Source organism: Lepidothrix coronata, unplaced genomic scaffold (genome assembly GCF_001604755.1).
Source record: "Lepidothrix coronata isolate B3197 unplaced genomic scaffold, Lepidothrix_coronata-1.0 Scaffold33, whole genome shotgun sequence".
Lineage (NCBI taxonomy): Eukaryota > Metazoa > Chordata > Aves > Passeriformes > Pipridae > Lepidothrix > Lepidothrix coronata.
This window is the reverse complement of record NW_016690213.1, coordinates 677,516-693,999: the sequence shown is the minus strand read 5'-3', so window position 1 is coordinate 693,999 and position 16,484 is coordinate 677,516. Positions and strand designations below refer to the sequence as shown.

Genomic DNA, 16,484 nt, shown 5'->3' with positions numbered 1-16,484 from the left:
CTTCCTCTTGCCTGGCTGGTGGTATATTTCTCTTTCTCCCTCTGCCCTTATAACTGCTGGCCATGATGCCAAAGCTGAGGCAAGAGCTATTGCCACATTTCCTTTTGTGGCTTGCAAAATTAGAGCTTTCCAAAGGCAGGTGGTGGCCACAAGCTGCTGAGTCTTTGCAGAGACATCACAGTGAGCATCATCCTTTTCTATTTGCAATTAGCCCATGATGCTGACCAAAGGGTGATGGTGGGAGAGGAACTGGTGATGCCAATCCTAACTCAGATAAATCCAACAGTGCAGCTCAGAGTGTAGTCTGGAAATAAAGGGCCTGACCACAGGAGAGATGATCCTGGGATACCTGTGCAGCATGCCAAGCATTTAGATAGGATGCTGAAGGTTTTTAGGCAGAGGTAGCCTGCCACTTTCTTTAGAATACAAATGCTTTATTTCTAAAGGCAAACAAAGCTTTTGACTTTTTGTTACCCTCCTTCCTGTATTATTATTTTTTTTTTTTGGTCCTCTGTTTTTGATGAGAGTGGTGTTTTTTAGTTATTTTTATTATTGCTGCCTAGATGCTGAGCTTGGATTTTTACTCTATTCAGAGGAGCAGGCGGTTTCATAGAGTGCTTAATTGCTGCAGTTCTGGGAATTGGGTATTTAGAGTTTGCTTCCGGCTTGCCTCACAACAGAATGTGATGCCTCCCCATCACTGGGCTCTACTATTAGACTTTGCAACAGTGAAACCAAAGTACTGTAAAGGGCAAAAAATAACCTGAAACTGATAAAAGTGGAGAAGCTATTGGGAGCTGTGGAGATGTAGATGTGATTGTAAATCCTTTTAAAGTAAGAAGTGACTGTGGAGTGCATATATGAAAAACAGTGTGTGTACACAGTATTGCAGAGTGTGCCACCATTGGTCATACATTAGAGAAGGACCTAAAATATAAATAATGGGTTTTTTTTAGCTCTTAAGACGTAATGGGTGCAGGAATCTAATTGTATAGCATTATTAGACAACTATTAACTTCTGTAGAGATGTATGAACTTAATTCATGGTTGAAATGTTATTCATAAGAGAGAATTTTAAAAGCTTGATTATTGAGGAATAGTTATAAAATGTAATAGCAAGCAGATAAAAGTGGAAATCTTTTATAGTAGTCTAGAGGATTTGGAATTGTTATCTTCCATTTAATGTATTCCTTAGAATGCTTTTGAAATCTTGTCATGAATAAGTGTTAGCACAACTCTTTGTTTCAAAGGAAATATTTGATTATTGCCAAAAAATTGCACATTCTCAGAATGCTTTCAACAGCTTACTAGAATGTGGAACGTAAATTAGGTTTGGAGAAAAAAGTTCATGCAGAGTGTTCTTTTTTTTCTTCTTTTTCCTGCTGCAGCCTTCAGTTTTAGATTGTAGAATCTGGGCTGTTTTCTCCTAACTGCAATTGGTACTTCTGCATGACAGTGTTTACATTATGAAACAATTATGAGATCCAGACAAATAAATGAAGATAAATAATGAACTCTTTTAAACATTGAGCCCATAAAAGCACACTTTTCTCCATGCTTTCTGAACATGTATTTATAACCCTTTCTTTTGGATTTTGTGTGCAATGCTTAAATACATACTGAGTCTTAGGAAGGAATTTGGAAGGAGAGGTTATTGACTGGCAACACAAAGGGGCTCAGTTTTGGGAAAGGCTTTGGCCTTTGAGGATACTGCAGTAAGGATGTCAGAGGGGAAAAACTAGGGGGGGAGCAAATGGTACTGCCTAGTTCGGCATCTTGGAGTTTATGATCACAGGTGAAAAATTTTCATTTTCCCTGATAATTAAGCATTTCATCCACAGCATAATTGCTTAGCAGCCATTTTCCGATGTGACATAACTGTTACATATTGTCTGAGGATGCTGACAAATTCAGTAAACAACTTTTACATCTTAGAAGCCTAAAAATCAAGGAGTTTCTCCTTCCTCTTTCTTTCCACCTTTGTGTGATAGAAATGTACTTGGGGAGACCAGGTTATGCTTAAAAGGAGTTTGGCATTCAACAGCTCTGCAAATGAAATTACCTTATTTGTGAGGGAGAGGTTCTAGTAGAAGCTGCATGTTGAATTTTTGGAGGAAGATCTAATGAATTCTCTCAGTTGGCAACCAGAAACTTCTGAAAATGTTTGTTAACGTGCCAGAGGTATATGGGATGCTTAAGAGGTTGGTCTTCGTCCCAGAAGACTTCCATTTGAAATGCTGTTCCTGCCTTGGAGATGCAAGCTTTGAGTTTGCCCTGAAAAACTGCAAAACATAGCATGGACAAAAATCCATGCCTATTAGCATATTAACTACTTGAATAGTTAGCACATGCCAATTTTCTTGCTGTGGTGTTAATTTCTAGATTAATGATATGTAGCTAGCTACCTTTTTCTAAGGCAGTTTTAGGAATAATTTCTGTTGTGCACCTTATTATTAAATGGATTTCACAAAGCTCACCAGAGAGCAAGAGAACCCTGTTTATAATTCTATATTTTATGTTCTTCAGACTTTAAAAGCCTCTAATTTGCTTTCTCCTCCTCAGTGATCTCTGAATTATTTTGTACCCAGAATACCTGTAAGGCTTTGATTGATTATTATGATGTGGTAAGAACTAAGTAATCAATTGCCAGGTTCCATTAAGCATAGCAAATATAAAAATTCATTATTTTTTTGTTTTTTAAATTTTTGTTTTCACTGTTATCTCGACTTTTATTTACTTGCAAGTTGTTTTTTTTCCCCCCACTAAGGACAAACAGAAAACTTCTCCTTTCATCTTCACTCTCTGTGATTTATGATAAATTTAGTTTCCTTCGGCCTGGCATTTGCTTCAGCAGGCAGTCTTCCTTCAAGTACCACCCTGATTGATGTATAATCTTTGATATCTTCCATTAGCCTCCAGGATCACTAAGTTCAAGGCCCTCTTGGAACCTAAGGAGCCCTGCCGAGGAACTGAAGACCTTCAGAGTCCTTGGGGTGATTGACAAGGTAATTCTTCAGTGTCTCTTCAAGAATTCAGTCATAAATCGACTGCATGCTGACATTTTGTCTTTGAAGCTGTGGATCTTAAGGATATGAAACAAAAGGGGAAAATGACTCAAATGCATCTGCACTTTAAAATAACAAAAGTAGAAGAAAAAAAGGCTTTTATCTAAGCAATTCATGTAAGGTCATGCAAAATGTATTTGAGCTAAAGGATAAGGTACATGTTTGGTGGCATTCAATAGGATGAGGCCTGTTTTTCAAAAATGAAGTCATAGTTACAATACTGGGGTAAGGACGAGTTGATGTTTTTTCAGTTGAACAATCTGGTGGATACTTAAAATATAGGAGGATAAAAATTCCTACTTTTGAACTCTTACTTGAAATGGGGACTGGGGACACATACAACTGTTCTCCTTCCCTGAGAATTTGGAATTGAAATGTATTGCCAAGGCAGAGATTCAGCAATGAAGCCAAGCTTTTTTCTGAGTCATGCAAATAATGTCTTCCAAAATCCCAGGATAATACCCCTCTGTAAACAGTAAAGGACCATACAGAGTTTTTGCAAGCCTAATTAAGAGACCAGAAGAATTGTAGCATCTTTTTGATAACACTGATTAGCATTACCTTACCAAATACTTTTAAGATTATGTATTATTATTCAGCAATGTGACAGTGGCTAAGGCAGACTGTAATGGCTTGTTTCCTTTTTGCTGTGCCAAGTCCCTTTTGCCTTTTGAGAGTTCCTAATGTGGTCTGTGGTTTGTGTGTGAGATGGTGGTGCATTTGTAACTTGCATCAGAAAACCTGTAGCTTATCTCTTAAGGTCTGTATTTCTTGGTTTCTTTTTCTTGTTGGACTGACCCTAGCTATTGGGACTGATTTTTGGTTTTCTTTGCTTGTTTTGTTGTAATTGTGTGTATAAGTTGATAATTTCTCCTCAGAGGGCTATATACCTTAGGTATTATGGTTGCTTTTATAGCACACAAGGTTTTCTCAGCTCTGACTTCATATTCATTGTATCTTCTTTCCTCAGTCGTAAGTACAGAATTTAGCCTGTATTTCGCTCTGTATACATATCAGAGACAGGTTGGAAAGACCACCTATCTGTTGCATTAGTAGGTGCTAGCTAAATTAGTAGCCATTAAATGGATGCAGTAGGCATGGATTTTGTGAATTAGTCTGACAATGTAAGCCTGCAGAAGTACTGGAAATGGATCAAGAAAGACATTCTCAGTATCTCTGTTCTTGTATAAGAATAATGAACATCTACTGAAGAAGATTCTTGATCACAATGAAGCTTTTGGAGTTCTTGGTTGTACCAGGTCTCCTTAGATCTCTCTGAGCAGAGTTTCAGTAAGTGTTCCAGGTGTGAGCTGAACGTGTCCAGATCTTTGAAGCAGAGTTGGGAAGAATCAGGCTTCTAAAGATGACAAAATAAAAGATCTGTAGTGTCAGAGATGTGTGTGAGGAGCAATAGGCCTGTGGATACAGCTGGTGTGCTTGTGTGCAAACAATATCATAGGGCTCAGAGTTCATGTTTAATTATTGTATGGAAAAGGGAAATTTTTTCAGGTGTCTTTGTACTCTGCGTTCCTGCTTCCACATTCTCCTTGTCACAAACTTAATCTTATTCTGAGTATGCTGCCTTTTTTTCCTTATATTTCTAGGTGTTTATAATGTTGTGAGCCAAATGAAAAACTACTCTAAGCCCAGATGTCCAGAGCATGTTCTATTTGGTTTGATAATGCATACACAAAATGCTCGTGAATATGAAGCAAAAGTGTGCATGTGTGTCTGTGTGATGGAGATGATCCCCTGCCTTTGGTTTCAAGCACCATTTCACTTCCTTCCTCACCATCACTGTTATTTGCCTTCTTCTCTGCTTGCATATGCCCTAAAGCTCACATCATGGAGAAATCCAAATCAAAGTGTAAGTATACTTACTGGAGCCAAGTAGATGACATAGCATGCTTGTTCTTGAAAATGGATTTTGATTTTCGTGGCCAGCATTGAAGATGCCTTGCTTTTGGGCACAAGGCTGTAACTGATTCAGCATCACGCAGAGTTTTGCCTGAAAATACTCTCTTATTCTAACCCTGAGATGTTTCAGCAGAACATGGGTGTGTGGATAGTAATGAGCCACTGGGATTGTAACTGCTGGCTTGCCTAATCCTGGGCAAGACTGGTCTCAAACACACCGTGTTAAGAAATGATGTTGGTTGCTTTGCAGACTTTTTCTCCCACTGCTGAAGCTCAGAGTGGTGTCTGCCTGCTACAGTGCTGCCTCAAGAAAACCAACTGTTAACCTTCCCTCTATCAAATGCTGAAAGGTTCAGTGCCTTCCCTTAGAGTAATGTCTCTCTTTGTTCTTTTTTTTGAAGCCTCTTGAAGTGTTTTGAGTTGGCTTCATTTTCACAGACAAAATGCTTGTTGCAACCTGAAACTCTGGGTTTTTCAACCTGTTTTAGACCAGGCAGAATGATTAGATATTTAATTTTAGCCTAGTTTATTCCCAATGTGCAATCTTTCTTACCTTGTCTACCCTTTCACCTTTCTTGTCACCTTAATAATTTTTGTTGTGTTGACCCTTTTCTGTTGAATCTGAGGGAGTTAGAGATTTTAGGATTTTTAAACTTCTTAAATTATTGTGAAAATTTGGAGAAGAATGACCATATCTGCACCTTGCCTCCCATCCTTCTGCTTCAGTTCTTCTGCAAAGGCTGTGGTATAAATCTGACTATTTTAGTAGACCAAAGAGAACCTACACTTTGCTTGAGAAAAGCAGTTTTCTTGAATTCTGCTGCTGCTGTGTTTGCTCACTTCATGGTGTCAAAAGTTAACGAGGTGGTGTTTGCAGGTATTTTATATGTTTATTGTGTTAAGAGTCTGCCTGTGAGTAGGTTTCTGAAAATAAAGGTTTAATGTAATGATAAAGGTGGCTTTTGTCCTGCAAACGTTGTGGAATCTGAGGTGCTGCAGATTGGGCCGCAAAGCTCTCATTAGTGTTAACAGAGGTACAGCACTGAAAACAAACTAATACCTAAATATTTTAGCTGCTGTTATCACCAACCAAGAATGATCAATTATTTTATCAGTTCATGTGCCTTAAAGCAGAAAACTTCTTTTTGGAATAGGAGAGAGTTTTACTTTCAGAATTTGCCTAATTAAAAATCAAGGTTGCAGATTCTGTGCTGAGTTTCTGCCCTAGGCAAATCTTTCCTTTGAAGCTACAACTGGCCCCTAAAGAAACGACTTTGTTATGGTGCTGCTGGATACCTTCACAATGCTGTTTCAAACCCAATTTCTTATTCTTTAGAACCCTCTGTTATTTAGATTCATTCAGTTTAAAGATTCATCTTGAAAGCAGAGTGCATTAAGTAATAACTATGCCTCTGTAACCAATGACTGTCTTTTATGTCTTTTCTATCCCCTCCCCTGGTCCCCCATCAAGCCACACTGTCCGTACTGGCACTGGTGTGACTGTGATCAGTTCTTCCACAGATGTCTGTACATTTGAGCTTGTTGTCCAATACACTATTTGTCAAGCTTTATTATGAAACCTTAAAAAATAAAATACTCTCCTCAGGGCCTTGCTAAAATTCTTTGGGGAGTTTCTGAAAAGGATTCTGTGAGTAGATAACTTTTTTTTAAGAACTGGAAGCAATTCTGTTAATCTTGAGTATAGATTTTCTTTGTGGCTGTTTGTACTGTCTTCAGAAGTCATAATTCTGGTGGTTGTACATTTTGGTGAATCGACTTTAAAAACATGCAGAAAAACTAACTCAGTATTATTAATTATTTATAAAGTGTGATTACTGCTTTTCTGCTTGATGAGTGGCAATGCCAAAAAGCAGAAGTATTTAGCATGTATGTCAGCTTCATGTGCATAGTGTGCAGACCCATATTTGAATTCAAACAGGTTATGGCTAGCTTTAATAGAATTTAATCAGAGGGTGGGAGAAACAGGCTCTTCTTACGGCAGCGTGTGTATTCCGCACGAATAACATAGGATGTAGGTAACTATGTTCTGTTAGTATTTGTCAGAAACTTGAATATTTGGCCTTTTGAGGTGAGATTAAAGACTGTTGCAGCTGTGAACCTGAGTTGACTGTAGCAGATGTTTTCTCTCACCTGGCTCTTGGGTGCACTCTACCAAGCATCTTTAGATCATCTTATGGGTTTGAATGAGTGGCTGTGTGTGCATGAGAGGTGTGGGGGGAAGGGAGCTGTAATAAACTTACAAACATGGCATAATGGAAAATAGCAGTGGAAAAAATGGTTGAAAATCGGAAACTGAGTAATAATAGTAACTATTCATACGAATAAACTTATAAGAGCTGGTTTTCTGTTTTGATAACCTTGTTGTTTCTTAAGTGATTTGCCAAGTCCTACAAAATCAAATCAACTACAGAGTTATCGGCAAAACTGATTTCTTGGCTCACTAACTTCTTTTCCCTGCTGCTGTGGGATTATTCCTAACTGCAGTCAGGTTTCAAGCCCCACGTAACAAAGCTTACTGAACTTTAAAACACAGTCTCTCTGCCAGCTAGTAAGAGTCCTGTCCCTTCTTCCCTGCCCTCAAACACCTGCCGCTTGTTTTCCTGAAATTGTTCCATTTATACTAATCTGAATGTTTCTGAGTATTTGTTGGTATAACCCTAGCTTCTTTCTTGTTTGTCTCACTAAAATTTCTTTTGGCTTTAGTGAATGTTTTATTTCATCTGACATAAAACAGTCTTAAGATTTGATAGAGTAACACAAATTTTGCCCTTGCCTTTAGAAAATAGAAATTAAAATATTGGATGTTCCTGTGCAGGCCAAACTATATGTATCTTTTGGCATCCAGAAAGAAATAATTTGTAGAGATATTTTCTTTTAAATCAAAATTATTTTAAGTTTATCTTCGTAACTGTTACAAAATTGGTTAGTACGATGTCAGTGGCATTTCATATTCTAAAATGCATTCTCTAGTAAAACCTGCCAGGTATATTTTCTAGGTTAATATTTCACCATTTTTAATTTATTGGCCAGTTTTTATTTTGCTCTAAGAAAATGGACCTTCCTCTTTGCTACCAACCAACTTAAAATATTTAAAAATTTGAATTTGAATATATGCTTTTTTCTTTGCATTTTCATTATTTAAAGCTGCACCATTTGTCTTATAAGTACACTATTATTACAAGTCGTAGAATACACGAGCTATAAGTTCCTTAGAATAATGGTTTGAAAGGAGGAGTAATTGCAAACTGAAGATAATTCATATTGCACAGGTACAAGGATAAGCAATAATCACATTTTCCATACATATTAGCCAAATGTAATCTCTTTTTGTAACGACAGAGGGAGACGAGTGAGAGTCTGGGTGGTGTAATCTGAAAAGTGACAAGAATAAATCTGTGCTAAGCAGATCTTTTAATCCTGGTAGCCTTGTGACAGCCAGCACAGTTGAGGAGAGTGAATTGCACCCCTTCTTCTGCCTCATCACTGCAACTGTGTCCTGAGAGCAGCACCAGCTGTGTGCCAGACCCTGCTGAGGTTTTCTTGCGGTCCCAAATACTCACCCCTAGGATCAGGTGGACAGCTTGTCTCGTTCCGTGTTGTCTGTCACAGCCTGTAACTGGATTTTCCAACTGGTGGGGTAAATGCAAGCAAAAAATCATAGATGATCATCTAATACAGGTTCAAGTTTGTAGGACTTCTGTTAGAGTATCTATCCTGTGATAAAAGTACATTTGTTTAGCAGATAATGACCAGAATTAATAGATGGCCCACTGGTGACATTATTACATGATGTGTTTTCAGTGTAGAGTGGTAATTTAATAACAAAATGGAGCTGGTTTTAAAGTAATCCCTTAGCTCTGGTTTGTCTTCAAAATCTTTCTGTTGTCTGGTACTGCAGTAAGAGATCCTATTCAATTTTCTTTGATCAGTCATGAGCTATTTTTCAATTGTGTCAGTGAACTTAAAGTTACATTTTTGCAAGCAAATGTGTTAATGTGTTTGTTTTGATTAGTGTTAAAAGCTGATGAAGTAAATAAAAAGCACAAGTACATTCTGAACTATGTCCTGAAAGAGTGGAGGCAAGAAAAAAAACAGTATGAGATGCTGGACAGGGGAGAAGGAAGAGGAAAAAAATCCCAGAAACGAAAGGGGAGCTGGGGAAGCAAATGTCTGCAGCGTGACAGGATTTATGTGTTTGTTAAAGCCACCCACAAGAGAGCAGTGCAGTTAGAGCAGCCCTTAGTTCTTCCAGAGCCGTCCCCCGCGACCTTGGTTGGGTGCTCGGTAGGGTAACTAATGGTTCACCATGTTCTTTTTTCCTGGTGACTTGCCTGTTGCCTGCCTCTGGGTCTGTGCTTCCCCTTATGCTGACTTCTGCAGTATTCCTTCAGTCTCTTATCTCAGGGCTTTGATGCATATGTTCTGAAGGTGGCCACCGTGACTTTGGGTGGCAGCAGATGGTAAACCTTCAGGCTGCCACCGGCTATACTGGTGTTAAGTTGGAAACTTAACGTTTGATGAAGAATCAGTAGTGCATATGAAAGAGCTTTTACTGCAGAAATATCTTTTAATTAAAAAAAATTAGCATACTGAAACATTTGCTAATTTCTGTGCATTTAAAGGATCCTAAAATTAACTGTTTTCTTAAAGCTAGACTATGGTTATTTACCAGGCAGGTTTTATTTTATTTTTCTCCAATTAATTGTACCTACTATATTGAATTGAATTTAATTTATTTTCCACTAAGCTGTTGGATACGCTGTAAATCAAATCTAAGAAGCTAATTTTTTTAAGTAGCTGCTGTCAGCATCGGAATTAACCCTTGACTTAGGGAAAAAAAAAAGGAATTCACCAGTAGAAAATCCTATTTGGCATCATGGAGGGGTATTGCTATCTGCCACTTTACTGAGATGCTGTCATGCAGCGCTGCTGTGTTCGCTTGTATTTTTGGGATGTACCCGAGAGCTCAAGGGCTTGTACAAAATTAGGGATGTCTGTGCTGCTGAAGACACTTGTTTACATTAGATATTTATTTGTGGTCATTGCTTTTTGCACGTCAGTGTTTTTGGCCATGCTGAAGTTGTCATCAATGCAAAAAACTAGGAAAGAATAAGCAACAGTGCCATGAAAGCCAGTGTGATATGAAGGCCTTGACTCTGTTCATACATTACTGTTACAAATAGGATTTTGCCTTGTCTCCTTTTGTGTCCCAGTGTAGTTTGCTCAGTGGCCAGGAATGCTCTGCTGTGCATTCTCCCTCCTCTTGGAGATAGAATGCTGAATGTTACAGCTGACAGCTCACTGTTAGGAGATATCAAATATTACAAGTTACTCAGTAGTCATCACTGGTGAAAGAGGTTCCATCAGCTTATGTGAGCTAGAAGCAGCCTAGTCTAACCCCAGCATCTCTGTGTGATCTGCTCTGGAGAATAAGAGTTATGTCATAGGGAATGCTCTGTGGAATTCCATTTTGTCCCATTGTGCCACTAGTGTGGAGACTTGTCACTTTACATTTTAAAAAGAAATTTTAGAAAAAGAATTACTGAAGCACTCCCTTTTGCAGTGGGAGAGAAGTGTGAAGGAATGCCAACAGGAAAGACTTGTTGCACTACTATCTAGAAATTGGCTGTAAAGCATGAGGTGAGGAGAGTGAGTTGGCATCTGGGTCAGTGGCAGGCTTACAGGTATGCCCTTCTGCAGCAGCCTGGCAATGCATCCAAGAGCTGCTGACATTTCTCTGCTCTGGATGCATGATAAAAGTCAATCAAATATACTTGTGACCCCCTCTTTCCTGGACTTATCTCTTTCTGAAATGTCAGTTTTCTGATAGTAGTTTGTTCATTCATGTAGTCCTTTAATTATCTGAAAGAATCTGGTTAAACCACGTCTTTGTAATATGCATGCAGGCTGCTTTCCCTTGAAGCAGGTTTTTGACTTGGTAGGTCCATGTAAAGTCCACAGTCTGCCAGGGCCAAATAGAACATCACTAGATGAATTTCTAAAGTTACTTTTATGGCTCTTCCTGGGGCTTCTTGGCATCCCTTTTGAGGGAAACAGTCTTGCAGAAAGGTTGACATTGAATCAACAAAGAAATAATTGGCCATAAAATGAAGTGGAGCTGTAGATGAGATGTTAGTCACTTGGGGAAGGTATGGTGCTTGATGGGAAGCAGAAGAAAAGAACCTGGTTAGTTAGACTGGGTATGTCTAACCTAGTCCAGCTAGGTAGTTAACCTCAAAGGCATGCTGATACCAGTTGTTGTTATTAGAGTTATAAAACTGTAGCTGCTACATCCATTTTGATGTTATAATATAACAGCAGATGAAGCCAGCCCTAAAGGGACCTGTTGTCTGCTTTGTTCGCGTTACTGGTCCTCATTCTATATGTCGTCTTATAGGGTGAGGGCTCAGTGATCTGTTCTGTTGCACCATATGCTAATACAGTGCTGATAAGCAAGTATGAAAAATGAAAGGGAGGAATACATTAATTGTATTTGTGCAATAAGCTATGCTATCAAAGGTAATTATTTCGTGACAGTTTTAGTTATAGCAGTTGTTTTATCATGGAATAAAAGATGGCTTTAGGAGCCTTTTATTGGAAAGACAATTGTATCAAATTAGTACCAAATTAGATTTTTGTCTTTATAAAGGTGAGCAAACCCATGAGCAGTTTTTAAATTGGTGTCTTCTACTCTACAAATGAACAAATCCTGTTTGAGGGTTAAAGAAGCTATTATTCTGTCCTTTATGCTGACAGCTTCATTACTGATTGGCCTACTGTTGGTATTAAAAAAATGTTTGGCTTCTTATGATCTTTGTGCATGCAACTATCATATTAATACAGACCATGGAACTGTTCATTAAGAAATGACTTCAAATGAGGTTGATGCTTGTAAATCTGGAGAGATACAGATGTTAAATGCTGCTATTCCTTTTCATATACAGCCGTATGGCTAATAATTTCCAAGTGGCTAAAGCTCTTGTTAGCAAGAGTGCTGGTGTGTTAAGAATGGCCCTATAAATAACTTTAAGAACTGAAGTTGAAGGTGCTTCTTTTAAAGACTATTGTTAACTAAACATTATTGCCAAACAGATGGAAAGCATTCACCAGCCTGATGTTTTTAGGTCTAATTATATTATCGCCAGTCCTGTACGGCTCAGTTGAAGAGGTGTATCCAGAGGCCAATTTATAATCATTTAACCAACACCTGTTTGGGAGATATTGACAGTCAAAGGGCACATTTAAAAAAAAATCACATATGTTCTCGTATTTATTGCCTCAATGTGAACAGTGTAGGTACAAACAAACTTGGGAGAAGAGGAAGGAAAGTGACTATAAACACATAGATGTTTCCAACCCATTTTTATCTTATTTTGGCACCTCTTGTGAAGTGGATTTTACTTTTCTCTTGTTCTGTTGGTTTTCTTTGGTTGGTTGGTGTGTTGTTTTGTTTTTGTTTTTGTTTTTTTTATTAATTTTAATTTTACATCTTTTGGTTAAGCAAGAATAACAAAACCAGTTGTACAGTTACTTATTTAACTGTTTTTCACTCTTACTGGAAGACCCAGGTAAGAGGCCTGAAGAGTTGTCAGGCAAACTCAGTGGTCTGGGAATATCTGTTTTTCCCTACCATGCCCTTGACATAGAAGCTGTATGTCATTCCTTTGTCAAAAAATCTCAGTAACACCAACTTCTGTTTGGATTTTTTTGTTTTGGCTTTTTTATTTGTTTGGTTTGGTTTAGTTGTGGTGGTTGTACTTTTTGTTTGTTTGTTTGTTTTGGTATGTTTGGGGGTGTGTGTTTGTTTTTGTTTGGTTGATTGGTTTTGGTTTTGGGTTTTTTTTTGTGAGAACATATAAACCAGATTTTAAAATTGCGTGCAACTCTAGTAAAAGAAGAGATCTTTGAGATGGAGGTGTCTGTGACTTTACTTCTGTTGGTGAAATTTGATGAGAGAGAAATGCTTAGAAAAGACTTCAGTTCTTCATCTCTTGCTTGAGATGCAATAGGGAGAGATGGAGGGCAGTGTTTGAAACGTAGCCATCCCAAAGGGCAAAGCCCCTACCTGTGAGGAAGCCAGCACAGCCCTTCCCTCGGAGAGCTCCCTTCTGGCCCAACTGCCGGGCCTTTGGCACGTCTCCACCTCACCTTGCTGTGGGCACTGCATGGGACAGATGTTCCCACAATTCCCTTGGCGTGAGGAAAGTCAGCATTTCAGCCTGGTAGACATCACCCTTTCAGAGATAGCAGGGCACGGCTGCATTGCTGCCCCACACAGCAGGGAGATAAGGGAGACTGTGTGTTGTGTTGCCCTTCTGTGACCTGGTGAATCCAACACCCTGTTACTCCTGACGTGTCATTCCTCTGCAAGAAGTCTTTTTTTGATGTGAGCTGTCTTGGGCTTCACTGCACCTTGTCTGTTGACTTGGAGTTGCTTCATCTTGTCTTTTAAACTCAGAGTTCGGTAACGCCAGTGCTGGCAGTGGAAGCCCTTTAGAAGTTTGATTTTGCAGCCTAAATATTTTGGTATAACTGTATGTGAATATTTATACTGGAAGTTTACAATGTCTGTTGTAAATAAACAGTGAGCACACACTCTTGTTCTTGTTCCTAGAGGAGGGTTGAGCTCATGCTTGTGCTGCTCGTGTGGCTGTCTTGCAGCTGGTGCTTTTCAAGCACATCTGTGTTCTCAGAGTTTGAAAACAATTAATTCCTGACCAGGGTGATTTGAAGATGGAGATGTGGAGGGTTCCAGCTTTCTAAAGATGCGGTTTCCTAAATGTATATACACATAGATATTTTTGTTTGTTTTGTTTTCAACGCATAAACAAATGCAGATTGCTAAGAGTGTAGTTGCTGTTTAGTGCTTCTCTCATTGCCATGTTTAAAGTGCTTTCAGTAGAGGTGATGCACTGCTAACAGAGACGCTATTTGCAGCTGTAGGTGTTCTCGTCTCTGCAGCAAACCCATCCACAATTTTCTCCCTAAGTAAATCCTCTTTTTTGTTGTTGTTGTTACATTAATACTAGAGATCTATAGCCTCAGTCATATTTCTTTCCTAGGAAAAAACCCTGGTTATCAAGTCTGTGTGCTGCAGGGGTTTAATTTATTTATTTTTTTAAAAATCATTGCTTATAACCCTTTCTTTTTAAGAATATTCAACATTAGATTTAAGATCTATATTTTGTTAGCTTACTCATATAAATCTTAAATATTTATCTGAATACTTTTTGCTTAGGTTTTGCTTGTAATGGACACTAGAACACAGCAGACTTTTATATTGAAGGTGAGTAAAATCTTTTATTATTTATTAATAATCTTTTATTATATGGCCTCCTAAATTACACCACCATACAAAGCTCAATTTGTATGTAATATATAGAGTTATGCCTGCAATATATTGTTATGGTAATACATATATCCCTATTAAGGACACTGGAATTCTTTTTGCTGGTATTCAGTTGCATTCCCTTCCTTTTTCTGTAACATCCCTAGTGCTTGGATATGCTGGTTTAGTCACTTGAGTTGCCACTGGTTATTGCAGCCAACACCTTAGCAGGCTTTGGTAAAGAATCAGAGATTTAATGTGCTGCTTAAAACATCTGTAAAGCCCTAGTGGCTCAGGACACGTGCAGGCTGCTGATGAAGGTGAAAAGTCTTCTTAACCCAAGTACATCCATTGTGCTTTGTGTTTGGTCTTCTTTAGCTGAAGAATATGGTCTTGGCCGAAGTGGATTCTGGATGAAATGTATGACTGGGCTTATTCAAAATTGTTTCCTTATGTTTTACATCAGTAGGCTGTGAAAACTGAGTTTAATGTTACTAACCAATTGAATTAGTGAATAGTTAATTGGTCAGAATAAAATTTTTCCCATTACTCTTTTATGTTTCAGAAAGTGTTCAGATCAAGATCCCAATATGCTCAGAGCATCTGTGATGCCGAGAATTAGTTTAGTTATGAGTATTGTTATAGTGGTCATTATTTCAGGCTCCCCTTGACATGAATTCCACTGCTGATGGCAGGAAGGGCTGAAAAAAACTGTATCCCAAACATGAAGCTCTAATTAGTCGTTAACATTTCGTAACTTTGCTTTGGATTTGGCTTACAACCCTGCCTTAACTTTGTGCATCTGGCCTTTGAAATTGTTTTTCTGAAGTATGTGCAGGATACAGCAAACCCCTTTGTTCCTCAGAAAGGTTTATTTGTGAATATTTTATATTAGAACCTCACATTATCTACTGGCAGATAGGGTAACATTGAATTTCCCATTTAACTGCCTATGTTTATCAATATTGTAATAGGTCACACTATTGACATAATTTTTTTTCTCTTTTTCTCCCCCCTCCCTTTCACCCTCCCACGTCAATTTTTTCACTTCTGGCAACTTCATCTCTGTGTTACCTCCCAAAAATCATTGCCTCTCAAGGAGACTAATCCTTTCCTTTGCTTTTTGTTGTGGTGGTTGTTGTCTTTAGTAAAGTAAAATGGAAATGTGAGGATTACCTGTAACACTAAGGCATTCTTTTGTCTTTAGAATTTGAATTGAATTTTTTTAATAGTGTCTTTTGGTCACACACAAAAATAAAATTTTAAAAAAAGGTCACAGGGAAATAACTGAGTGTCATCCTGATGACTTAGTTTGAGAGAGATTCTAATAAAAACATTGACCCATGTAATTGATTTTAATGGCAGCTTTGTGCCATCTTCTGTTCTCTGGAAATGCGCCAGATGCCATCAGCACAGCCTCGGGGGACCGAGGGGCATAGAGCAGCAGATGAGTGGTTTCTCTGAAGCCCAGAGTAACTCGGATAGATTAGTTTGGTTGATAAACACAGAGCACAGCAGGCTCCAAAGGCAACTGAGGGTACAACTGACCTTTTTGTTCTCTGTCAGGGTCTAAGGAAAAGTAGTGAGTACAGCAGGAGCAGAACGACCATCATCCCCCGCTGTGTGCCCAACATGGTGTGTCTGCACAAGTACATCATCTCCGAGGAGTCCGTCTTTCTCGTGTTGCAGCATGCGGAAGGTTTGTCTCTCATTTAAGCACATTGTTGAAAAGAGTCAAAGGTTTAAGTTTTAATCAATGGTACATTTCATTGTCAAATTAATCTCTTATACATCTAGTTAAAATATTTTTAGTGTGCCTAAGAGATGTCATGTAAGACACCACACTCCTTTCCTCTGTCCCTCCCCCTTATTCCCCTCTCGTTCTGCGGTGGATCTGATTCCCGTTTCAAATGGCCTCAAATCCTGATGGGTTACATGAATTGTAGCAATATTGAAAGCTTCCAACTGTTTATTTTCTACAGAAGAGGAAGTGCTTTGAAAGCAACAACTATCTGCATTATTTACAGTCATCTCCCAGAGATACAGTCTTTGGCTACTTTTGTAAACTTTGGATAGTTAATCTTTTCAGCATCTTATAGTTAAAATGACAAGTATTTACACAAGAATTTAATAGCTCTGCTAAATACCGTGAA

The 16,484-nt window shown here is 38.4% G+C and overlaps 1 protein-coding gene across 8 annotated transcripts in view; it reads left to right on the top strand.

The window, feature by feature from the left end:
* The window catches only part of RPS6KC1 (ribosomal protein S6 kinase C1), an 88,253-nt gene that overhangs the window by 43,406 nt on the left and 28,363 nt on the right, over positions 1-16,484 (top strand). For 6 of the 8 annotated variants that reach the window (XM_017811734.1, XM_017811730.1, XM_017811729.1 and 3 more), the window contains 3 exons: positions 2,913-3,005; positions 14,242-14,289; positions 15,898-16,030. In XM_017811734.1, the coding sequence (XP_017667223.1) occupies positions 2,913-3,005; positions 14,242-14,289; positions 15,898-16,030 (274 nt within the window). Of the gene's footprint in view, positions 1-2,912; positions 3,006-4,704; positions 4,933-14,241; positions 14,290-15,897; positions 16,031-16,484 lie in introns of those variants that run through there. The other 2 variants (XM_017811738.1, XM_017811735.1) reach the window with 2 other exon arrangements.